Here is a 26,518-nt window from a genome sequence, read left to right as displayed (position 1 = left end):
GGTGGCCGTCTTACCCCGTCTGGCCGTCTTACCCCCAGCTCCCCTACTTGGGGTTTGTTACATTTAAAATAAATAGCATTTCATATCGATTATAGTTTGGTAATCTGCACAGAACAAAAATCATGGCAATATTATATCTGAACATCTTTAATGTATATGGGTACATCTTTAATGTCAAAAAATTGTGTAATTTTACCTCTGAAAATGTGTAGGGGAGAGTGGGGAGACTTGATCCCCTTTTTTTGTATCGCACAAAACTCTGTCCATTTCTCACAAAACTATGAACTTTTTGCATGAATTGAAAGCTTAAACATTCAACTATGTTTGGCTGATAAGGGTATTTCACCAGATAAACTCTTCGAATCATACCAAGTGTTTTAAAAATATATTTTAAACCGGCATTTTCAAAATGTTGGGGGTAATTTGATCCCCCTTTCATCATTTTGAAAAAATCTTAAGCAAAATGTTTCTTATTCATCCATACTTTTAATTTTCTATAAGTTACAGCAATTTCACATAAAATCTGTACGTTTGTGTTCAAAATATAACAAGTTTAGCATGCAAAATATTTAAAAACTTAAAATTTTCTTTTTTAAATCAAAATTGAGCATGTTTACAAAAGATGGTAATTTTTGTTTACAAAACTTTTGAAAAATGGTTCAAACTGCAGTAAGTTATGTACAACTATACTAAAGGAAACTATGTATGAAAACCCAGCCCAATTATTTAATCTTGAGGCTGATTTCAGTGACTGTAAAAATGCAGGGATCAAGTCTTCCTTAACGCATTTTTTGTAAACAATTGATTGTAAAAATAGTATGACGATAAATTTAACGTCAAATGCGTAAGGGTTTTGGAGTTGATATGTTTATCAAACAATTCATGTATAAAACATATTTTTTTGAATAATTTTTGAGTGTTTTCCATACTTATCAAAACAAAGAAAAAAGATCTCTTGGAAGTTTTTTGCAGCACTTTTTAGAAAAACTAGCTTAATCCACCTATGTGGTTAATGCCTTCCTCACTTTTTACCAAAAATGGGTATAAGAGTGGTTTCATAATTTTTTTAGATCCAGAAAAAAAGAACACAGTGTATAACTTATGTGGTAATAACTCGATACAGGGTTGTCAGTTCTTCAATGTCTTGGACTCATTGGAAAGGCCATTCAATTACCTAACTAACGATGGGTCGGATGATGGATCCGGACATCGTTTACATACATTTAAGTGAGATCCAGCCTAAAAAATGTACATGAATACCACTTAAGTGGTAATAACTCGAGACAGGGTTATCAGATCTTCAATGTTTTGGACTCATTGTAAAGGTCATTCAATTACCTAACCAACGATGGGTCGGATGATGGATTCGGACATAATTTACATACATTTAAGTGAGATCCAGCCTAAAAAATGTACATGAATACCACTTAAGTGGTAATAACTCGAGACAGTACATGCATATAATTGAGATCCGGGCATTTGTGAAAACACATTTTTATACATAACTTTTGAACTACTTATCGAAACTTCAAACAATTCAATAGCGATGTATGGGACCCTAAACCAAGTCGAATGCAACTGGTTCGATCAAAATCGGTTCAGCCAGTGCTGAGAAAACTCAGTGAGAATTTTGGTCACATACATACATACACACACACATACACACACACATACACACACACATACACACACACATACACACACACAGACATTTGTTCAGTTTTCGATTCTGAGTAGATATGTATACATGAAGGTGGGTCTCGGAGCTTTTAATAGAAAGTTCATTTTTAGAGCAGGATTATAGCCTTACCTCAGTGAGGAAGGCAAAAATGTGTGTAACTCAATCTAAACATTTTTTAATTTTTTTCTTAGTTTTCTACAATGAGTTTTAGCCAATTTCTCACAACTTTCTAGAACAAAGCTAAATGTTTTACCCACATGCTGACGAGATACAGGCTTGGGATCAAGTCTCCCCACTCTCCCCTAATTTTACCACTTTTCTTTGTACACAGAAAAAAAATTAAATTTTGGAATGTTGAAAATTTGGTAGGTTGAATATAACCTCTTTTTTGAGTAATATTACATAAAAAATGTATAAAAATGTGAACCTATTCATCAAACACTGATGAAAATTCATCATTTTTTGGGATAAAATTATTCATTTTTTGACACAAAATCTGTCACCATTTCCTGATGAATATTACCATAATTTTTTTTCTGTGTAATGTCGCTTTTTCATTCTAAACCGTCATAAAAGAGGTAATATTCAGCCTTCCAAATTTACTCATTTTTTACTGTGTACATATTATAGCCTAAAAAATGTACATGAATACCACTTAAGTGGTAATAACTCGAGACAGGGTTGCCAGATCTTCAATGTTTTGGACTCATTGGAAAGGCCTTTCAATTACCTAACCAACGATGGGTCGGATGATGGATCCGGACATAATTTACATACATTTAAGTGAGATCCAGCCTAAAAAATGTACATGAATACCACTTAAGTGGTAATAACTCGAGACAGGGTTGCCAGATCTTCAATGTTTTGGACTCATTGGAAAGGCCTTTCAATTACCTAACCAACGATGGGTCGGATGATGGATCCGGACATATTTTACATACATTTAAGTGAGATCCGGCTTCAAAAAAGTACCTAAATATCACTTAAGTGGTCATAACTCGAGACAGGGTTGCCAGATCTTCAATGTCTTGGACTCATTGGAAAGGCCTTTCAATTACCTAACTAACGATGGGTCGGATGATTGATCCGGACATCGTTTACATACATTTAAGTGAGATCTGGCTTCAAAAAAGTACATAAATATCACTTTAGTGGTCATAACTCGAGACAGGGTTATCAGATCTTCAATGTTTTGGACTCATTGTAAAGATCATTCAATTACCTAACAAAAGATGGGTCGGATGATGGATCCGGACATAATTTACATACATTTAAGTGAGATCCAGCCTAAAAAATGTACATGAATACCACTTAAGTGGTAATAACTCGAGACAGGGTTGCCAGATCTTCAATGTTTTGGACTCATTGGAAAGGCCTTTCAATAACCTAACCAACGATGGGTCGGATGATGGATCCGGACATAGTTTACATACATTTAAGTGAGATCCGGCTTCAAAAAAGTACCTAAATATCACTTAAGTGGTCATAACTCGAGACAGGGTTGCCAGATCTTCAATGTCTTGGACTCATTGGAAAGGCCTTTCAATTACCTAACTAACGATGGGTCGGATGATTGATCCGGACATCGTTTACATACATTTAAGTGAGATCTGGCTTCAAAAAAGTACATAAATATCACTTTAGTGGTCATAACTCGAGACAGGGTTATCAGATCTTCAATGTCTTAGACTCATTGGAAAGGCCTTTCAATTACCTAACCAACGATGGGTCGGATGATGGATCCGGACATCGTTTACATACATTTAAGTGAGATCCGACTTCAAAAAAGTACATAAATATCACTTAAGTGGGCATAACTCGAGACAGGGTTGCCAGATCTTCAATGTCTTGGACTCATTGGAAAGGCCTTTCAATTACCTAACCAACGATGGGTCGGATGATGGATCCGGACATCGTTTACATGCATATAATTGAGATCCGGGCATTTGTGAAAACACATTTTTATACATAACTTTTGAACTACTTATCGAAACTTCAAACAATTCAATAGCGATGTATGGGACCCTAAACCAAGTCGAATGCAACTGGTTCGATCAAAATCGGTTCAGCCAGTGCTGAGAAAACTCAGTGAGAATTTTGGTCACATACATACATACACACACACATACACACACACATACACACACACATACACACACACATACACACACACAGACATTTGTTCAGTTTTCGATTCTGAGTAGATATGTATACATGAAGGTGGGTCTCGGAGCTTTTAATAGAAAGTTCATTTTTAGAGCAGGATTATAGCCTTACCTCAGTGAGGAAGGCAAAAATGTGTGTAACTCAATCTAAACATTTTTTAATTTTTTTCTTAGTTTTCTACAATGAGTTTTAGCCAATTTCTCACAACTTTCTAGAACAAAGCTAAATGTTTTACCCACATGCTGACGAGATACAGGCTTGGGATCAAGTCTCCCACTCTCCCTAATTTTACCACTTTTCTTTGTACACAGAAAAAAAATTAAATTTTGGAATGTTGAAAATTTGGTAGGTTGAATATAACCTCTTTTTTGAGTAATATTACATAAAAAATGTATAAAAATGTGAACCTATTCATCAAACACTGATGAAAATTCATCATTTTTTGGGATAAAATTATTCATTTTTTGACACAAAATCTGTCACCATTTCCTGATGAATATTACCATAATTTTTTTTCTGTGTAATGTCGCTTTTTCATTCTAAACCGTCATAAAAGAGGTAATATTCAGCCTTCCAAATTTACTCATTTTTTACTGTGTACATATTAATCTGAAACTTTTAGCATATGACTATTCTGCTACATAAAAACCGCACAGTCATTGAACCAACATAAGTTATTAAAATTCTTTTCTTCCAACCGGACCGCAGAAAATAGACCTGATGCAACAAAAATAGCATCCAGCCGCCCAGGTTTCACTTTCTATTCTTGCGGTTTCAACCTGCAAACTGAGCAGCAAACTACACCGCTATAAGTTTGCTTACTCATAAATAAACCATAAATTCTAATTGTGCAGCAGGCAACAACACCAGGCCAGGCCAGTAGCTGAGTTGCCATGTATGAAATTATACGTATGTTCTTCGTGCGAGCACGTATTAAAAATCGATGTCGTCATTGTTGGTGTGTTTTCGCGTTTCCATTTTTATTATGGAGGCTTTATTTATCGTCGTTTGTTTGCCATTTTAAAGTTATTGTTGTTGCCATATTGTGGTTTGCTGAACAAATGACAGCCACAAAATGCAATTAGCACTGCCGATGCAGAAGGGGTTCCAGTGTCAGTGTGTGGTTTATAGATGTTACGATTGGTCAGGTTTCGTTGTTAAATAAACTGTCACTAAATTTGGTTGGATGCTAGTCCTTGACGTATGTTCGAGAACAGCTTAAACAAGAATAGAACGATCACTTTCTTTTTAAATTTAGAGTTCAGGTAAAATGCTTTAATTTAATTTGTTTTCTTATCAAAAGTAATTTGCTTGAAACTTTACAAAAGTTTTTGTTCTTGATTTTTACCTGAGGAGTATGTAACATATGATGTTAGAAAATAATTATTCTAACATCAATGACGTTTAAAAATAGAATAGAAGTTTATGATTGACTCCTTATTGTTCAAATTCCATGTATTTTTTAGCAATTAAAACAAAAAAAAATCGTCACTCATAATATTAATATTATCATCTGACTTAAACCAACCAAAAACCACGAAGACGCCTGTCAGTTTTATGTTCAATCGCTATTGTCTTACTTATCATCGTCTGTCGTCATCAACACACTGTACCCGAACAAGTGCGGCTGCGATCATATGATCGTGTTTCCGTGCCGAGTGAGTGAGCGCTTGGGAGAGCGAGTGAGTCAGTCGGTGTGTGTTTTTTGACCGAGTTGTTTTTGTTGTGGTCGTCATCGTTTCGAGCGTGGTTACCGTTGAGGGGTGCGGTTTCGATAAATGGTTGGACTGACCTAGAAAAAAATATTATAAGTTTACTTTTTTATATATATTTTGAAGACGTTTTTCCCCGATGTATAACAGACAACAAAATATTGTAAATTTCAAAAGCCATTTTGTTTGCAAATTTGTGTTACACAAAAGTTTTACCAATTTATCCTTCAATGTATAATCTACGATATTTCCCGTTGAGCAGTTCTCCCAGGTATAATTAATCGTTTGTCAAGGTCTTAGATGGTGTCCTTCACTTTTGAGGCAATAGCTTTAAATAATTGTTCTGAAATCAGGGTCCAGAAATAGTGAATTTAAATGAAACAATAGTCACGATACGTTAAATGCTTCTACAAACAACACAAAGAAAACCATTTTTGATTGATACATTCTGAATCAAAATTTGAATGTTTTTTTTAAAACAAACATGGCCGCCAAATGGACGATCTGGAATGATGCCTTCCGGAGCCTTCAAGTTAATTTCTGTTCATTCATTAGATCGGCTCTAATTTTAAGTGCACTTTCTCCATGATCTAAGGTCTATTCAAGTTGAGCAGCTGTCAGGGTTGTAAAAATATCAAACTGTCAGTTCTCAGCAACTACAATTATCAAGTCCGAAGTATCATCTCCAAATTTTCGCTGCTCTTCTTTCCGTCATGAAATTCTCAGCAAAGAGAATTTTCGGTCTCTACCTCGTGTTCACACAACCCCGTGTGATATTCTCTTTTTCTCTTTCATTCCCACATTCACAATCATCGCCCTTCTTCAGAGCGTAGCCACAAAAGCTGCCACAAAACAAAAAAAAACAAATCAGTTAAGCGGGACGTAATCCGTAATCAGTTCCTAATCTCTCTCTCGCGTTCTTTCATTGTGGTTTTCTTAGAAAACAGAATAATTTTTGACGAGTAAGCTTGAACGAGTTAAAGGGTAGAAGTCATAGAAAGAGAATGCTCTTGCTGGTAAATACGAGATAAAAAAGAGAACTCACAAGTTTAAGTGATAGTCGATAAATATCGAAATTCCGTATTTCGACGTCGTCGTGCTATCTTGTCGCATCCGCCATTTCGACGTTCTGAGAAAAACGCGTTTAATGTTTGACCTTGAATGAACAAGAATGATAGCACGCATTGTAAACAATAACAAACACGTTTTGTTTGGCTGACCATTATGTGCATTGTCCCAAAGTTTGGTTGAAGTTGGTTGGTGGGTTCCCAAGTTATAATTACAACTTATACGTAGGTCAAATGCGCTCTGACCTGAAATCCCTTTGGCCAGTTGTCGCACTTCAATTTTCAGGGAGTGACAAGATAGCACGACAGGATTGAAACTACTTTCAAATGCACGGAGTTTTTTCGGATTTCGTTGAATATCTCAGGATTGACATCGAATTTTGGGGATCTGTGAAGGTCAAAAGGTGAGGCATTGTGAGCTGCACAAATTGGCGTTCTTAACTCAATTGGGCCCAAAATGCACGTACGAAAAGTTTGCATGACGGTGACGTTTGTTGACTGTTTTTTTCGGCAAAATTAATGGGACATTTTTTCGAATTTGGCCTTTTAATCTTATTTCCAACAACATATTTTTCTGTGAATTTTTGAAATTGTTAAAAGAACAAAAAATACATTTATTTTGATTATTTCCTACAATGTCATTTTTGAGTATAAAAAAATCATGTTGCAGCGACCATTCTTTGTTGTTGGAAAATTAAGTGTTTTAAAATGCATTACACATCTGCCCAGTTGTTTTGCAATAATAAGTTTCCAAAATTTCTAAGTATTGACGAACAATTTTTTTTCGAGAAAAAAGTTTTTGCGGTGCTGTACATTGGAATATCATAAAATAATTTTAATATTTTTAAACGAGCCCAAACATGCTAAAAATAATTATCAATGCAGAAAAATGCATTTCAGATTGTCTTCAGTTGATAAGCAGGGTTGCCAGGTTGCCAGATAAATCTGGAAATGCCAGATTTTTCAAGTGTCAGCCAGAATAAAGATTCATCTTTCTCAGTGCCAGATTTTGACAGATTTTGCCAGAATTTTCACTTCATGCCGATTTTGAACAACTTTTTGATTAAAATGAACGAATGTTATTGAAAATAAAACAAATATTTAATGTGTTTTTCTTTGAGGGAATGATATTTAAATATTTTTGAGGTCATAAAATCAGTTAAATCCCCTGAATTCATATCCTCCCATGAGAATGGTTAGATTTTCGTCAGCCAGATTTTTGATCGATACTTTGACAGATTTTTCTAATTATGACCTGGTAACCCTGTTGATAAGACTTCTATTTCCATTGAAATTTTCAAGTTTTTTGAAGAAATTTTTTTTTGCCCCCTGATTTTTCGGACCAATTTTGAAGGGTGGGGGGGGGTTAGGGACATAAACTTTGAAAATATTTGCAACGGTCTTACGTCAAAATACAGAGTTTAAAGTTTATGCCAAAATAAAATATTTGTATGCAAACATTTTTTGATAAGGTTTACCATTTTCGGGACAAAACCACCTATAATTTATATTTTCTCTATATAAAATTATGTTTGACCTGTAGAAGATTGAATGAGTATTTTGTTGCCTTTTCAAAAGTGAGAGTTGACTTTAATTTTATCCGGAAACTCAATTCTAAGCATTTTGAGATTCTTTTTCATCTTAAATATTGACCATTTTGGTTCATTCAGAAATAAACAAGATCTTAAGATGTCGTGAGATACAGTACATGCAGTGATATACGTTTCAAGTTTGATTAATAGAATTGCGTAATTTTGGACTAACACTTCAGATATTGCTTTTGAGCCAAAGCTGCTCTGTCAAATGTGTTTTGGATGCTAGATCCCAAATCAACCCCAACTAACAGTTCTCCGTCTCGTTGATCCAACTCAGTGCACTCTCGCGCGATCGGGTTTCTCGCGCCTTGGCTCCTCGCCGACTGGCTTGGTGTTTGGACTTGGACCAGCCGCAGCGTGTTTCACTTTCTTTGAAACCACACCGCGGTCAGTTCTTCTTCAACAATTGCAGCAGCAGCAGTAACCAAGGCTTGGCCATCGTTGATCAACTCGGTCAGTTGGTCTCCTCCTCTTGATAGGGCGAGGGAGTTTCCCGTCTAGTAGTCATCGAGTGATTGACTGTGTTGTGAGATTGTTCAAGTGTGTGTTTGCGACTGGTGTAACTGTCAAAGTGTTTGTAATCAACTAGCAGGGCATGCTGGTAGGCTTCTGCTGGCTGCTGGGAAAGATCGTCACCGAGTACCTGTGCCCACGGACGGCGCTGGCCAAGATGTTCCAGCGGAAGTCTTCGTCGAAGCGGCGCCGAAAATCCGTTCGCAATGGCAGCGGTAGTAACGGAGGAGGTCCCAGGCAGCAGCATCTGTCCAAACCGACGGTGAAAAGGTAAAATTACCTCACCGTCCATCAGCGTTCATCAATTATCTCGAACAGAGAAATCGATTGTTTCGTGCCCCAAACTCCGGGGCAGGTTCATTAGTGAAGAAAATCGAGAGAGAGAGATTTGAAGAGTTTCCGCGTGCCTGTAACAGGTCATCAACACTTGAGTGACTTCAACCCCCGGATGATAAGCTCAGCCTCAGGTCAATCTCTTACCCACTCTGGAAGGGGGTAGAATGATTCCGCAAATTACCGTTGGAAGCATTAGTCATGGGGCCACTTAGGCGTTTGTTATGACCGACATTAAATGGAGGAGAGTGTCTTAAGCAAGTACGCTTAGCCTAGCCCTAAGTAAGACTTTTTTCTGTTTTTTTTTTGTTGTGATGAACCAACCTACCAAATCGCTTGGAGGTCGGAGTTACTAAACACTGCGCTAGTAGCTGCGTTGAGTATCCACACGCCAGTGGTCAGTAACGTATCCACGTTTGGCAATTAGCTTGGATATGGTGCGATTTTTCGAGAATGCGTGTGCTGTGGCTGTGCATGTGCGAAGTTCACGATTTTTTCGGTGTATATCTTGAATGGCGAGGCAAATGTTGAGTGCTGAATGGAAGAAATGTTTTGAGGGTACATTGTGTGAAGAAACATTTCGTCGCTTTCGTGCTATCTTGTCACACGTGCACAGAACGGTCATCCAAACAATACGTGTTTATTATTGTTGAAATTGCACCTAAAAGGACCTAATAAAAATAAATTGTGAAGAAAAAAAATTGTTGAAATGGCTGGTGTAAAAAAATAGCACGACCGCGTCGAATTGTGAATTAAAAGCAATATCTCAGAAGTAAATCGTGACAATGCTATCTTTGAGTATTTTTTCGCGAAATCGGCATATTTCATGGCATTGTATGTTTTTCACTGAAATAAAAAAGACGACATTTTGCATAATTGGTTTACCCATAAAATTCCTCATATAATTTTGGCAACTATCCATAAATAAAATGGCATGTGCACAGAAAAAAAAAATGATGGTAATATTCATCAGGAAATGGTGACAGATTTTGTGTCTAAAAAAAAGATTAATTTAACCCCAGAAAATGATTAATTTTCATCAGTTTTTGATGAATATTCATTAGGTTTACATTTTTACACATTTTTTATGTAGTATTACTCATAAAAGAGGTAATATTCAACTTACCAAATTTTCAACATACCAAAATTCATTTTTTTTCTGTATGAATATTCGTTTAAGCCGACTTCATTTTTCTGTTTCTTTTTTAGGCTGTAGCTCAAAATTAAAATACCAATCTTCAATGTTTCCTCAACGATTTTATAAAGTAATTTTCGATTCCAAATTTGATTTCACATCTAAAAACTTCTTCTCCGTGTCTCAAAAATGCCTTATTTGGTCCCCTAAATCATCTCAATTTTTTATGAATTTTGTTTCTGCTCTCATCAAATCAAAGTTTGATTTATTAGTAGGGGTATTTCTCGTATACTTGGCAGGTTAAGCACTCACTCCTAACTCCATCCAATTTGCTGATTTTCGCTAGTTTGTGCTTATTTTGTAAAACTGTTGATAGAAACTTGCTTGTTCACTTCCTATTGAGCAGTTTATCACTCGATTTCAGTAATTGCATAATTGCTGTAATTGAACGTCAAAATGCTAATATGGCAACATTAGAGGCACGGTGGAGTTAGATGCTGTTCCCCAATATCAGTTTTTTTTTTATGTTTAACACTGTTAGACTTGATTATTCAAAGTTTAGAAATCACAAGTCATGGTTTCAACATTTGAATGAAAAAAATGTTTTATAATGCATTTAAAACCAGTCTAGTTAATTTGCAAAAATGCTTTTTGCGATTCTTCACAGGATTTCACGAAAATTCAAAATATTGTTAAGGCATTCTAAGAATGCTAAATATGATTATCAACGCAGAAAAAATGCATTTGAAACTGGAAAAGTTTAAAGTTTAAGAAAATATGTCTTGTCCAATGATTAAAAAAAAAGAAATTAAATACTTGCCACAGTTTTAAAATTTGCATGAAAATAGACAACAAGTTGCAAATGTCTATCTTCCATGTGTTAAGTAAATTCCCCGTTCGAAACAAAAAAATAAATAAAAATGTTACATTTCGACACAAGTGTTACATTTCAACACTTATTTCAGTGCTGAAAAGTAGAACTTTTCAGCAGTGGTAACGTCATGATTCGAAATCCGGACACTTAGTAGCATATCATTTTTGTTATAGCTGGCAAAAAATCATGTAATAAGTTGGAAATGAAGAAATATCATCAGGATGTAGTATTAACGGTCAGTTTGAAGAGAATGCATGCAAAATATGTCTTTTCTAACAATTTTTCATCAGAATTTGAAAATTAAAATGACTTGTTGTGCTTCGAATCCCGGACACTGACAAAAGCTGATTCGAAATCCGGACACTTTTGCTTCGAATTCCGGACACTCGATTTTACTTATGAATCGCACAAATTTGGACTGAAATGTTAGTGAATGGCATTCTTCAGGTCTCAAATAAGCTGTTAACATTAAAACAATCGATAATTTATATAAAAATTTGCTAGAATTTAAGAAAATCGAAACCATAAATTTCTGCTTTGCCTTCCCGGTGCTTCGAACGCCACTGAAATATTTCAAGTGAAATGTTTCGCATTTTTGGTAAACTTCTAATTTTATTGTATTTAATTGTTTTGGCATTAACTACAGCGTTCAAACAATCTTTAAGTGAAAGTTGATGTTGGAATTCATCAAATTACACAGTTTTGACATTCATTATGCGAACTTATATCCAAATAATTGATAAAACAAAATGAAGTGTCCGGGTTTCGAAGCGTCCGGGAATTCGAATCATGACGTTATCGACAGGTATTAATTTTTCATTCTGTTACTTTTGGTAGGGAAAAGTAGGCCGTTTCGTTTCTCCAGAAGGACAGGAAAAGTTGACAGTTTCACAGGGGAATTGCAAATGAGTAGTTTATGCAACAAGTTACAAAAAGAGGATTTTTTCAGCACGAGTCGTGCATTTATCCAACGAGGTTCACCGAGTTGGATAAATACGAAGAGTGCTGAAAAATCAAGTTTTGCAACGAGTTCCATACAACATTTTTTGCAATTCCAAAAAACACACACTGAGTGAAATTTTTTGTCAAATTTTCATGTATTTTGTCAATACTTCGTTTAAATAAAAAAAAATGTTGAAAAGTGTTACTTTTCGAAACAAGTGCTGAAAAGTTCAACTTTTCAGCACCCATTTCAGTGCTGAAAAGTAGAACTTTTCTGCATTTATTTTGAAAAGTGTTGCTATTCGATTCTGTTATTTTTGGTACAGAAAAGTAGGCTATTTCGTCGTTCAAGAATGACAGGAAAAGTAAGTAGTTTCACGACGGAATTGCAAAAAGTTGTTATAATATGCTTTAGACACCTGTCCACTTGTTTTGCAATCATTTGCTTCCAAAAATGTTAATATTGACGAAAAAAAATATTCGAGAATTTTTTTACTCCGATGCTGTGCATGGGAATTTTATAAAAATTCCAAATATTTTCAGACGAGCCCAAACATGCTAAATATTATCACTTATGCAGAAAATGCATTTTATATTGCTTTCAGTGGGTTAGACTTCGATTTCTATTGAAATTTGTATGTTTTTTTTTGTTTTTTTAGTTGGGCCAACATTTGAAATTGTTCTAAAATATTTTTTAGCCCTTTCGATTATTTTGAAAAATTATCTCAAATTTAAAGAGCACAAAATTTCACTAAGTTTTTTTTCACATTGATAATTGGAACCTTTGATCCCGAGATATCGGTGATAATAAAACGAGGGCTAATTGAGTAACACTGAGAAACATTAACAATTTTCACAAAAGCAAATTGTTGGGTGTTTTTCTAAGCTCTTCGTTTTTTTTTTAAATATGGGCAAACATGAGATTTTATTAAATAAAAAATTTAAGAAATGCAAAAACCAATTCTTTTTGACCATTTTCTAGATTTTCTTAAATCACTTTTTTTTTCAAAAAAACATAAATTGGTTAGAGCATTTTTGCCCATCCTGGGATTTTCTGAAATGATGGGTTATTTTTGTCTCTTAAAACAAATAAAAAAAGAGAATCATTCCCTCAAAATTTATTGAGGGCTCAGTGCCAAAATCGAATGAATAATGCTACCAACTCACACCATCATAACAAATGTGTTCATTTTTTAATTGAAACCGTTAATCCCCAACAGGTGTCAAACATTGACATCTGCCACTCCTGAGTCACCAAGCTGTGGTGGCCGAGGCAGTTAAGTCATTGGGTTAGTCTGCCAAAGGTCTCTTTTTCGATTCCGGTAGTCGACACTTTTGGTTTTTTTGTTTGACGGAGGAACTTTTTTTGCAATTAAACCTCGAGAGAACAATTGTATCGCCCATCTCGAGCTGTGTTCTCTGCGTCCGTGAATGGTAGCACTATTCTCTCGACTCGAGGCCATTGTTCTCTCGGACGTTGCTGCCCAGTTTTGGGTGTTGAAAAAAGGCTTATTTCATAAAGAACTGCCAAAAACATTAATATAAAAAATAGTAGTCATTCGGCCATCCTATTGTTTTATAACATTTGCACTGCAAAATCATACAAAAAAAACTATAAAATTATATAAAATATTCAAACAAAAAAAAATGCAATGTTGTTTTATCTCCAACCCGAGATTTTTCAAGTTCACCTTTAAGTGATTAGACTGATTAGAGAACTTAACCACAATTGAAATAAGAAATTAACACCCAAAAATAGCATAAAATCTCTTTACCAAGCCCACGACCAAATACCAACCTAACCGGTCAGAACTCTTCTCCCGCATCTTTTCAGAATCTACATCGTGACATGGAACGTGAGCACAAAATTCCCCGACAACATCTCGCTGAACAAACTGCTCGGCCTGGAAGCGTCCGCCCAGTCGGACGCGGACCTGCCCGACTTTTTCGTCTTTGGTCTCCAGGAGGTGAACGCCCAGCCCCAGAACACGCTGTACAACCTGTTTAAGGACGACCTTTGGACGCAAAAGTTCAAGGATCTGCTCAAGGATCGGGACTACGTGGTGATCAAAACGGAACAGATGCAGGGTCTGCTGCTGTCGGTGTTTGCCCGGCGGAAACATTTGCTGCATCTGCGGCAGGTGGAGACGGAGTATACGCGGACGGGGCTGGGCGGCATTTGGGTGAGTTGCGGGGAAGGGTTTTAGTTTGGATGTGAAATTTACGGATTTGTAATTCTTCAGGGCAACAAGGGCGCCGTCAGCATCCGGCTAAACGTGTACGGCTGCTCAATCTGTCTGGTCAACGCGCATCTGGCCGCGCACGATCACATGCTGGAGGAGCGCATCAACGACTACGAGAAGATCGTCCAGGAGCACAAGTTCCACGTCAAAGCCAAGGAGGCCATCTTCGATCATGAGTAAGATCCCTTCTAACCGAGCAGATCATGTTCTGGAACTCATAATTTTTCTCGTTTTCAGCTACGTGTTCTGGTTCGGCGATCTGAACTTCCGGTTGACGGGCGAGGCGACCACCTCGGCGGAGGAGATCCGCGCCATGGTCGCACGGGACGAGCTCAAGAAGCTGATCGAGAAGGACCAACTGCTGCTGGTTCGGCGGGAGGGCCGGGCGTTCCAGAAGCTGCAGGAGCGACTACCGCAGTTTCCCCCGACGTTCAAGTTTGAGCACGGCAGCAGTGAATACGACATGAAGTTTGTTTTTGATTTCTTGTTCGAAGTCAAATTATTATCACTGAGTTCCGTTTTAGGCGACGACCCGCGTGGACCGATCGGATACTGTACGCCGTCCGGGAGAACACCTACCAGAACGTCAAGCTGACGGTCGAGCAGACCTCGTACAAGAGTCACCCCAGCTACAACATCAGTGACCACAAGCCGGTGTCGAGTGAATTCACCATCAAGGTATCGTTTCATCAGGTCATGCTTTCCATTTCCCCCGTCCCCCCTCTTCCACGAAATTCCAACTCCACGTGTCACATTTATTGCTTGTAACGAAAAGTGTGATTTCATTTCCCCTCGTAGTGAGGAAAGTAACAGGAACTCCGCTCACCACTGTACTCTTGCCCCCCATCGTGTTGTCATCATCGTGTCCTGTTTGACGCAGTGGGGAGTGCGATCCATCATCGTCAAAGGCATCCCAAGATCCGCATACGTTTTCCACGAATCCATCATCCGACAATATTGGTTTTGGTGTTACCTCGGGGTTAGATTAAGGTGGTGGTGGTGGAAGTTATGGGGAGGATGTTACGAGGATGGAAAATTTAATTTCACTTCCCTTTCCTTCTTTTCAAAATTGAGGATGGAACTCCTGCTGGGTTTGATGATTCCAGGATTTATTCGCTGGGCGCTTTTGCACTAACTTTTAGCTTTGCTTTTGGCTGACTGTATGTATTTTGTTTAGTTTGATTAGAGACTAATTTAAATATTAAGCTTTGATTGCGATATTTAAGAAAGACATTTTTAAAATTTATTTTTAATTAAACATGATACAAAATCTGGCTTGTCTTAGAAGTGACTACTTTCAACAACACAAAGATTTCAAGCAATGAAATCAACTCAACTCAAACTTACTTATAGTTTTCTGAATTGTCTAATATTTTGTGTGGAACTATAAAATAAATGAGGTGTACCTTAATTGTGGGAGGCGTATGGAATATGTGGGTGTACTGTATAGCAGTGATTCCACGGCAAACCAGAGGGATCCAGATCTAACGTGCTCCGATTATGCACAAATTTGACATGGGATTTCATTAGCCAAAATTATTATACCCGTATTTTATTGTTTGTCGACTTGGGTGATTCGTTTTAAAATAGAGTAGTCCAAAAAATGCGGTTTTCTATTATTTTTGCAAAAAAACACCTTTTTCAAAAAAAAAAAATCATATATCTGGAGCGGCTGAACCAATTTTAGCCTGACACGTTTCAAAAGAAATGTGATTAGTTAGATTATTAATAAAATACTAAGACATCATAAAATCATTAAAAAAAAAACATTTTTTGGCCCACCCTATTTAGAATGGGATCATCCTCATATCAAAACTAAAAACACGGGTTTAATTATTTTGGACAAGGAACTCCCTTACCAAAATGGAGCCCTTTAAACAATATTTTTGTTAAAAAAGCATGTTAAATTAAAGTTATTCGTTTATTTTAATTATCCCAATATTTGAAAAATGTCAAAAATACTTAGGCCGTTGCAAAAAATCTTATTGAAGTTTGTGTCCCTCGAATCTGACCAATGTCGAAGCAAATCAATAAAAACGTAGACAAATTTAAATTACAAACCACGGTTTCAATTTAGAGATGATAAAATGAATTTTGCAGCAGTCCAGATGATTTGCAATCATTACTAATTTGAAGAACTTAATTTTTTCTCGTTACATGAAAATTTTATTTATTACAGTCATCGCTCATATTCGGAACAGCTTACATATCGGCCAATGTTAAAAAAATTATAGCTAATCAAAAATTGAACATAATGATTCGCTTTTACCTTCGTGTGAAAGCTTTTCTTGTGATCTTTCGATTGATGTATTGACCGACTGTAAATTTTGACATTTTATATCAAATTTTTAAAGAAAAACATTGACCTTTGAAATCCACAAATTCGGAACACTTTTTTCTTACAAATGTAAACAAACTTCAATTCTCTTCAGAAGTACATATTATCTACAAAACAATGACTTCACACACTGGAAAAATTGGGCATAATTTTTAAACTAACCCTAACTACACAAGTAACATTTTTTCCAGGAGTTCTACAAGAGCTCTTCAAAATAGCTACAGCATAGCAGTTTGGACTGCGGTAGGATAAAATTCTCTTCAAAACTTCTTCAGGAGTTTGGGCGTAATATTCAATGTTTAGCCCTTTTAAAATGTTAGTCTTGATTTAAAAAATTTCAAAATATTTTTTTCGAAAAGATCGGATCATTTCACGAATGTTTATATATTAACATTGAAAATCGGACCATTAGTTGTTGAGATATCGTCATTAGAAAATGGTGGGTTATTTTGGTGAGATTAAGAAAACTTCAATTTTCGTGTTTCTTTTTCTTAAAGCGGCTCTATCTCAGCAACCCGAGGTCCAATCTTCAATGCCTCTTAGACAATTTTATAGCAAATTTTCTGAACTTCTCAGAAAAAATATTTTTAGAAATGGTCACTTATGGTCACTATTTTTAAAAATTGAAAAACTGCAAATATTTCGCTAAAATCAAACTTTCGGTGGCTATATCTTGAAAACGGAGCCCTTTATCAAAAAATCTGTAGAGTACTTTTCGATTGCAAATTCAATTTTGCATTAAAAAATAATGTCAAACTTGTTTTTGCATGAAACTTCGATTTTTTTTCCAAAAATCACTGTTTTTTTCAAAAATTCATAACTCGGCGGCAGATTTTTTGACCATGTTTCTCTATGGCTCAAAAGTTGCGGATCTTTGTCCCCTAAAACATATCAAAAAATCTCGAAAATCAAAAAAATACGTATTTTGGGAAATTGAATTTTAGTGGAAAAAAAGTTGATAAAAAAATCTGCAAATTTTTTTTCCGTGCGCCTATTTTTCTAAAAAGTCCTTAACAATACCTACAACTTTGCCCAAGACACCGAAGACAGCTGTTTGAATATTTACATACCATTTTTGTATGGACAGCAGCCAAAATTGTATGGAGACTTGTATGGATGAACCAATCACACAAAATAGTTTATTTGGTCATAGGGAAGGCCCCCACAAAGTTTGAGCCAAATAAAAAAAAATACAAACTAAATTCATTTCCGGTTTTGGTAGAGAATTGCTCAGGTCATTTCATCATTTCATAAAGTATTCGCCTCCTTTTCTCTCCCACAAAAAGCTGGGGACAAAGTAGCTGTCAAACAAGGCCAAATTGTTAAAGTCATTCACAAAATGAACTTTGAGTGATTTAAGTTCACTTCTGACGTCACGATTTTCTCCTCTATTGCAAAATAGTAGTTTATGCAACAAGTTGCAAAAAGAGGATTTTTCCAGCACGAGTCGTACATTTATCCAACGAGGTTCACCGAGTTGGATAAATACGAAGAGTGCTGAAAAATCAAGTTTTGCAACGAGTTCCATACAACATTTTTTGCAATTCAAAAAAACACACACTGAGTGAAATTTTATGTCAAATTTTCATTATTTTGTCAACAAATCGTTTAAATCAAAAAAATGTTGAAAAGTGTTACTTTTCGAAACAAGTGCTGAAAAGTTCAACTTTTCAGCACCCATTTGAGTGCTGAAAAATAGAACGTTTAAGCATTTATTTTGAAAAGTGTTGCTATTTGATTCTGTTATTTTTGGTACAGAAAAGTAAGCTATTTCGTCGTTCAAGAATGACAGGAAAAGTAAATAGTTTCACGACGGAATTGCAAAAAAATATTTTTGCTTTGTCGTGAACTTTACTTACTTCCTGTCATTCTCGAACGTCGAAACGGCCTACTTTTCTCTACCAATAATACCAATTTAAATGGAAAATGAATAACTTTCCATATCAGCGCAGAAAAACTCTACTTTCCAGCACTGAAATAAGTGCTGAAAAGTTCATCTTTTCGGCACTAGTATCAAAAAGTAAAATTTTTCGCTATTTTTGGTGTTGAACATGTTTGACATATTTTTCCATTCAAAAAGTGTTCATCGGAATTTAAATATCCCAAATAAATTTTATTCGCAAGTGGAGCTGGGTTCATTTTTATGGGCACTCAAATGTGCAATGTGCATCATTCCGATGTTTCTAGAATTTAGAACATTTTTAAACGAGCCAAAATTTGCAAATGTAAAATATCAGGATCAACTCGGATTTTCTTGCACCCTTCGACAAAGTTGCAGGGAATTGCCACCATCTGCTGCCAAAACCTTGAAACGATGTTTTTCCCCATACATTTTTGCGAATTTCCCAAACAAATTTCATCGATCAAAAGCGACCCCCAAACCTTACTCAATTTGGCTCAACATTGGCATATTTATAGCATATTATTGCCCAAAGAATCGATCCAGGAGGTATCTCTTCAGATTTTCCAAAATTATCAATTTTTCTTAACGCCCTAGTGTGCAATCATCTGCAAACATTTCCGATGGTCGTTTTGAATCGCATAAAGTTTTCTTTTTTCAAAAAATGCGTTTTTTTAAACCGGGGCTTGTATTTAATTTTCATTCCTTTTTTTAATACACAAGTTAGGGGAAATTCTCGTATGTTTGGCAGGTTAAGCACTCGCTCCTAACTCCATCCAATTCGCTGATTTTCACTATTTAAACAACTAATTTTGCATAACTTTTGATAGAAACTTGCTTGCTCACTTCTCATTGAGCTATTTATCACTCGAGTTCAGTTGAAAACGCTTTTAATCAGCTTTAATTGAATGTCAAAGTTCTGACCTGCCAACATTAGAGGCACGCTGGAATTAGATGCTGTTCCCCTATGACTGCCAAATATGCAACATATTTTAGAAATTATGAAAATTCTGTCCCAGAAATTCACATATCGTGAAAGCTTGAAAGTTGATGAAAAAGTGATTTATTTTCTGTGAAATTTATTTTATGGTGGCCGTTTGACTCTATATCCTCCACAGAAATACAATCAAAATCCAAGAATAAATGTCGGAATCTTTAGTGTTTCAATTAATTCAATATTTTTCAAAAAACATCTTGAACTTTTTCCGATGCTTGAAATAAATTAGCCGAGAAATTTTATTCAAATTTTTTTTTGTACGCTTAAGTTCTCGAAAAATAAAAGTTGGCCAAAAATATCATAGAAAAGTATTTATTTGTACATACGTTCCCACACGGGATGTCTTGTTTGCGATTCCCGATCTACAAATTTTCACTTAATTTGTACAAAATTTTATTTCTAAACATCTGTGAAAGAATGATTCCTCACCAGCAGAGCAGCATTTCACTAATATGCCATACTAACATTCTATCCACAATTCTAACACTCAGTGCAACTCCATAACAAGGGAAGACACTATTCGGCCCCGCTCACTCAAGGAGCGTATCAAAAAGAAGTCCTCACTGTTGAAAACGGTCATCCGGAAGAGTCGTCGGGTAATTTTTGAAGGGAAAATTTTACTTATCCGCTAAATTTGCTTTGTATGTTGCTTTTTCTTCACTTTGGTTCATTTCTGTGGTTTATGTTTCGCTTTGACGCAGTAGTTTTAGTTACTTTCTAGATAGTAAGCTTATAAGTTTTACAACAATTGTTCGTTTTTTTTTTGTTTCTTTCTCTTCATTATTGTTTCGTACAATCTTACTAACCCTCAAACAAATTGTGTGGCCAACGTGTATTGCACTGACAAAAATGCGCACTCAACAAAATACAAAAACTGCACACAACAACAACACGTGCTCGGGGTGTTTGGTTGGTGTCTGGGGATGAATCATCATCGTGTCGTGTAAAGGTGATGCGCAAGCCGCAGTACAGTGGTGAGCGGTTCCGGGAGCACCACTACCAGCGGCTCAGCTACCGGCTGGCCATCGCCAACGGTACCGAGTCCGTGGCCCAGTTGCACTCATTTGATGACCTCGTTTCCGATTTCATTGACGGCGGTGGCGTTGGCGCAACATCGGCGCAGATCTACGAGGACACAACCGAGCGGACCGTGGTCTTCAAGCCGATCGAGCTGTGGCTGGTGGGCGAGCAGAACCGCATCGAGTACACCATTCCGGCCGGGTTCGAGGAGGGCACCGCGGACTGGATCGGCATTTATCGGGTAAGGATTGTTCTCATAGAGACAGCGTGTATTTTTGTTTCAGTGTAATTCTTATGGAATGTTCGTAAAATTTCCTGAAATTTTATTTTGAACCGCTTTTTGAGACGATGCAATGGTTTCGAGATACAGCAATATTTAAATAGGGTAATTCTCTACCAACTCACACGAAATCGAGAAAAGTTGCCCCGACCTCTCTTCGATTTGCGTGAAACTTTATCCTAAGGGGTAACTTTTGTCTCTGATTACGAATCCGTTTTTCGATATCTCGTGATGGAGGGGCGGTACGACCCCTTCCATTTTTGAACATGCGAAAAAAAGAGGTGTTTTTCAATAATTTGCAGCCTGAAACGGTGATGAGATAGAAATTTGGTGTCAAAAGGACTTTTAGGTAAAATTATACGCCCGATTTAATAGCATACTCAAAATTCCGAAAAAAACGTTTTTTTTGCATCGAAAAAAAAACACAGAAAATGTTATAAAAACTCTCCCTTTTTATTTTAAAATTTCGTGTTTTTTCTTACTTTGCAGGGTTATTTTTCAGATCGCAATAATGTTCTAAAAAATTGTAGAACAGACAATTACAAAAAAAAATGATATGTATACATAGGGGGTTTGCTTATAAACATCACGAGTTATAGCGATTTTACAAAAAAAAAAAAACATTTGAAAAAACTACTTTTTGTGTTTCTCTTTGTTTCGTCGTCCGTGTCTGAAGCGTGTGGCGATGAACGGACATGATCGACGTAGACCAACTTTTTTTTTCTTTTTTGATTTTTGATTGCCCTCAAATTTACATTAAAATTAATGTTAATTTGAGATCAAATAATAAAAAAAATCCAAATATTATCAAAATTCAGTTGTCAATAAAACCTAAAAGCATAATTAATAGGATGTAAAAAAAACTGAAACTTTGTCCATGAATTCCATATGTCAAAATAAGCCATTTTTATTTGTTTTTTTTTTGCAGTTAATAAAAAAACTCCTGTAAAAAAATGTTTGAAAGCTGAGAAAACTTCCAACACTTTTCTATGTTTGACTTTGTTGATCGGACTGCTGATTGCTAAGAAAGTCAACTTTGTGAAAAATGAATAATGTTTAAAAAATAACCTTTTTGAAATTTTCTTCTTTTTTCAAAAATAATAATAATAAAATCTTAGAATCAGGACTAATCTTTGAAAGGGAAAAAAACTCCAAAGAAACCCCAAAGAAGCCATTTTGCATCATTAGTTTGTCCATATTATTTTCCATACAAATTTTGCAGCTGTCCATACAAAAATGATGTATGAAAATTCAAAAATCTGTATCTTTTGAAGGAATTTTTTGATCGATTTGGTGTCTTCGGCAAAGTTGTAGGTATGGATACGGACTACACTGGAAAAAAACGATACACAGTAAAAAAATTGGTGATTTTTTATTTAACTTTTTATCACTAAAACTTGATTTGCAAAAAACACTATTTTAATTTTTTTTTTATTTTTTGATATGTTTTAGAGGATATAAAATGCCAAATTTTCAGAAATTTCCAGGTTGTGCAAAAAATCATTGAGCGAGTTATGAATTTTTGAATCAAATCAAAAATCGAAATATTGGTCGCAAAAATTTTTTCAACTTCATTTTTAGATGTAAAATCAAATTTGCAATCAAAAAGTATTTTAGTGAAATTTTGATAAAGTGCACCGTTTTCAAGTTAAATCCATATGTAGGTGACTTTTTTGAAAAAAGTCGCAGTTTTTCATTTTTTTAAATTAGTGCACATGTAATATTGAATGTTTGGCCCTTTTGAAATGTTAGTCTTGATTTTAAAATTTTGAAAATATTGTTTTCGAAAAAATCGGAAAATTTCACTAATGTTTCATATTTTAACATTGAAAATCGGACCATTAGTTGCTGAGATATCGAAATTGAAAATGGTGGGTTGTTTGGGTGAGACTTAGAAAACATCATTGTTATCCGAGCATTCGTTGGTGAAGGTTGTCTGAATCAACATGACTCGTCGCGTCCCGGCGCAAAACGCCGGCAATATTGCCCTACCTGCGGCTCAAGCAGGCAAAAAAGTGGGAATTTCCAAAAGGAAGGTTGAGGCCTCAACTGATGGCCAAAAACCGGGATTTCCAAAAGGAAGGTGCTTTTGGAAGTGACATCGAACAGCAAAAAGACGAAAAAGAGCGACGGTACTGTACCGATGGATGAGGAGGAGGAGAACTCTTCGTCGCACGAGGAGCAGCTATTGAAGAACAACAAGTTCGCTGGACTGCCTGACGAGGACCAGGTAGCGGAAGCAAAGGAGAATGAAGTGAAACAGCGAAAGGAGAAACTGCCTCCTTTTTATGTGAGGCAATCAGCAGCAACGATCGACTTTCGAGCGGGGCTGGTTGAACTCATCAAGTCTGGGAAAGTCCTAGGCAACATTCGTCTGTGTCAGGACGGATTTAAGGTGCTGGTGCAATCCAGGCAGCACTATCAACTGGTCAAGGATTACTTGACCGAAAACGAGGCGGAGTACTTTACCCATGATGTCGTCATGGATAAGCCGTACAAAATCGTCGTCAGAGGTCTGTACGACATGCCAGTGGAGGAATTAGCTGCCGAGCTAAAAGTTTTGAAACTGGATGTGTTGGCCGTGCACAAAATGAGCCGACGCAACAAAGACATCAAGTACCGTGACCAGCTCTACCTGCTGCATTTGGCTAAGGGATCGACGACGCTTCCTGAGCTGAAGGCAATCCGAGCGGTTTTCAACATTATCGTGTCGTGGGAGCGATACCGACCAGTGCATCGTGACGTCACACAATGCTTCAACTGCCTGGGCTTCGGGCACGGAGGTAAGAACTGCCACCTGAAGCGTCGTTGCGCCAAATGTGGTACCGATGCGCACATCACATCCCAGTGCATCCAAGATTCGCTGGTGAAGTGCCTCAACTGCAACGGTGAGCACTCGTCAACCGACCGAAAGTGCCCCAAGAGAGCTGAGTTCGTGAAAATTCGGCAGCAAGCATCGACGAAGAATCAGCCTCAGCGTCGTAGAACTCCTCCAGCCCTGGTGGAGCAAAATTTCCACCTCTTCAACCGCGACGCCAGGTCCCGAACTTGGCACCGTTGCCGTTGGATCCCAGGAAGAGAGCTGAGATGAATCATCCACGGCCGGGTTCCAGCCAGGAGCCGAGACCGCCACCACCGGGCTTCAGCCAGGAGCCAAGACCAACCCAAGAACCAGCAGTTGAGGAAAATGGTAATGATCTTTACACCTCAACCGAACTCCTCAATATTTTCAAACAGATGTCCGCTGCACTGCGTGGATGCAAAACCAAGACCCAGCAGATTGAAGTGCTGACCTCGTTCGTCATCCAGTATGGATCGTAGGTCCCTCAAGCTGCTGAATTGGAACGCTTGCTCCATTAGGAGGAAGAACTTAGAGCTGGTGGATTTTCTTCGCGAGAAGGAGATCGACGTAGCTGCCATCACGGAAACTCATCTGAAGCCCGGTGAAAAAGTTTATCTGCAAAACTACAAGATCGCGACGCAGCTCGACAGGACCACGTCTGGAGGAGGAGGTGTGCTTGTCGCTGTTCATCGTGATCTCAAGCCACGCCGGCTGCCACACTTTAAGCTGGACATCATCGAGGCCGTTGGGGTGGAAATTCCCACTTCGGTTGGCCCATTGCTGCATACTGCCCACGTCAGGTGAATGCCAGAGATGGTTCAGCAGCAAAACTGAAGAGCGATATCCAGAAGCTGACACGGCGGAGCGCAAAGTACATCATCGCTGGTGACCTCAACGCGAAGCATGAAGTTTGGGGCAACAGCAGGAGGAATCGGAACGGAGTGATTCTGCACAACGATCTGCAAAACGGATACTACAACGTTGTGAGTCCGGATCGTCCAACGAGGGTGGCTCGGTCTGGGAATCACTCAATCATCGACTTCTTCATTACCAATATGGCTGAGAACGTGGCTCATCCTGAGGTGTTTGAAGAGTTGAGTTCTGATCACTATCCGGTGGTTGTGGAGGTTGGAGCTTCCGTTACTCCGCAGCGGCAACCAACCCGGAAAGATTACCACAACGTTGACTGGCAGCAGTTTCAGCAAGTGGTAGACAGCAACATCGACTATGATCAACACCCGGAAACTTCTGCCGATATTGATCGTTCGCTGGAGGTGATCCAGCAGGCTATCAACCAAGCAGAGGCTGCCAACGTTCGGGAGGTTCCTGTTAATTTTAAGGTAACTGATATTGACGTAGATACTAAACACTTGATTAGACTTAGGAATGTTTATAGGAGACAATATCAACGGACTGGGGACTATGACAAAAGATTTCAGTGAACAATTTGAACAAAATCATACAAGACCGACTTGACAATATCAGAAATCAAGAATTTTCAAAACATGTAAGCCAGCTTGGGAATTATTCAAAACCATTTTGGAAACTTTCAAAAGTTCTTAAAAACAAACCAAAGCCTATTCCTCCTCTTATTGTTGAGGATTCTCCTTTGATTACATCCGAGGAAAAGGCAAATGCACTTGGGCTTCATTTTGTTAGTTCTCATAATCTTGGCGCTTCCATGACCAGCCGTAAAGAAACATCAGTTGCCAATAGTATTTCAACAATCAATGACTCTACCTTTGAATTTCCTGCAGATTCCCATGTTTCTGGTGAGGAAGTCAAAGTTGCAGTTAAACAAATGAAAAATATGAAAGCTCCTGGCTTTGATAACATTTTAATCTAGTGTTGAAAAAACAGAGTGATCAGTTCTTTCAACATCTAGCCAATATTTTCAATAAATGTTTGCAACTTGGTTACTTCCCCACCAATTGGAAGCTGGGCAAAGTCATACCAATTTTGAAGCCTCAAAAGATCCAACATCGCCAACAAGTTATCGTCCCATTAGTCTTTTGAGTAGTCTGTCCAAACTCTTTGAGAAGGTCATCTATTCAAGGCTTTTGGATTTTACCAACGATAATAATATAATTTTGAATGAGCAGTTTGGCTTCCGAAAGGGACATAATACTGCTCATCAGCTTACGAGAGTAACTAAAATCATCAAGCAGAACAAGCTTGAGTCTAAATCAACTGCTATGGCTTTGTTGGATGTTGAGAAGGCTTTTGACAATGTTTGGCATGATGGTTTGATACATAAACTGTATTTATACGGTTTTCCAATGTATCTTATCAAAATTATCCAGCACTATCTTTCGGAGAGATCGTTCAAGGTTTTTCTGAATGGGATTGCTTCTGGATTATTCAACATTGATGCTGGGGTTCCCCAAGGAAGTATTCTTGGCCCACTTCTGTACAATATTTTTACATCTGATTTGCCTACTCTTCCTGGTAATGGTGTGTTGTCACTTTTGCTGATGACACTGCCGTTATTTATAAGGGTAAAATAACCAGATATTTAGTTGGCCGTCTTCAGAAGGGTCTTGACGTTCTTTCCGAATACTTTGGCGACTGGAAAATTCGCATAAATGCAGCCAAAACTCAAACCATCATTTTTCCACTTTCCAAATCGGCCCGATTTGTCCCAAAGGATGATGTTTTGATTAAAATGAATGATGTTTCGATACCCTGGTCAAAGGAAGTTGTCTATTTAGGTCTCATACTTGACTCGAAACTTTTGTTTCGGCAGCATGTAGACAAAATGTTCTCGTGCGCATATGCCGATCCCGATGATGCTATGAGACGCGGGTTCGATTCCGCCTTATCCACTGAGCTTCTATCGGATGGTGAAGTAAAACGTCGGTCCCGGTTTCTCCTGTCTCG

The 26,518-nt window shown here is 37.3% G+C and overlaps 1 protein-coding gene across 12 annotated transcripts in view; it reads left to right on the top strand.

The window, feature by feature from the left end:
* LOC6040400 (phosphatidylinositol 4,5-bisphosphate 5-phosphatase A) overlaps positions 1 to 26,518 on the top strand; it is a 60,698-nt gene that overhangs the window by 22,801 nt on the left and 11,379 nt on the right. For 8 of the 12 annotated variants that reach the window (XM_038253360.1, XM_038253364.1, XM_038253362.1 and 5 more), the window contains exons 3-7: positions 13,829 to 14,201; positions 14,262 to 14,437; positions 14,499 to 14,729; positions 14,786 to 14,939; positions 20,446 to 20,757. In XM_038253360.1, the coding sequence (XP_038109288.1) occupies positions 13,829 to 14,201; positions 14,262 to 14,437; positions 14,499 to 14,729; positions 14,786 to 14,939; positions 20,446 to 20,757 (1,246 nt within the window). Of the gene's footprint in view, positions 1 to 8,739; positions 9,005 to 13,828; positions 14,202 to 14,261; positions 14,438 to 14,498; positions 14,730 to 14,785; positions 14,940 to 20,445; positions 20,758 to 26,518 lie in introns of those variants that run through there. The other 4 variants (XM_001849746.2, XM_038253369.1, XM_038253368.1 and 1 more) reach the window with 4 other exon arrangements.

Source organism: Culex quinquefasciatus, chromosome 2 (genome assembly GCF_015732765.1).
Source record: "Culex quinquefasciatus strain JHB chromosome 2, VPISU_Cqui_1.0_pri_paternal, whole genome shotgun sequence".
NCBI lineage: Eukaryota > Metazoa > Arthropoda > Insecta > Diptera > Culicidae > Culex > Culex quinquefasciatus.
The sequence above is the reverse complement of the archived record's forward strand: the minus strand, read 5'-3'. Positions and strand labels throughout refer to the sequence as shown.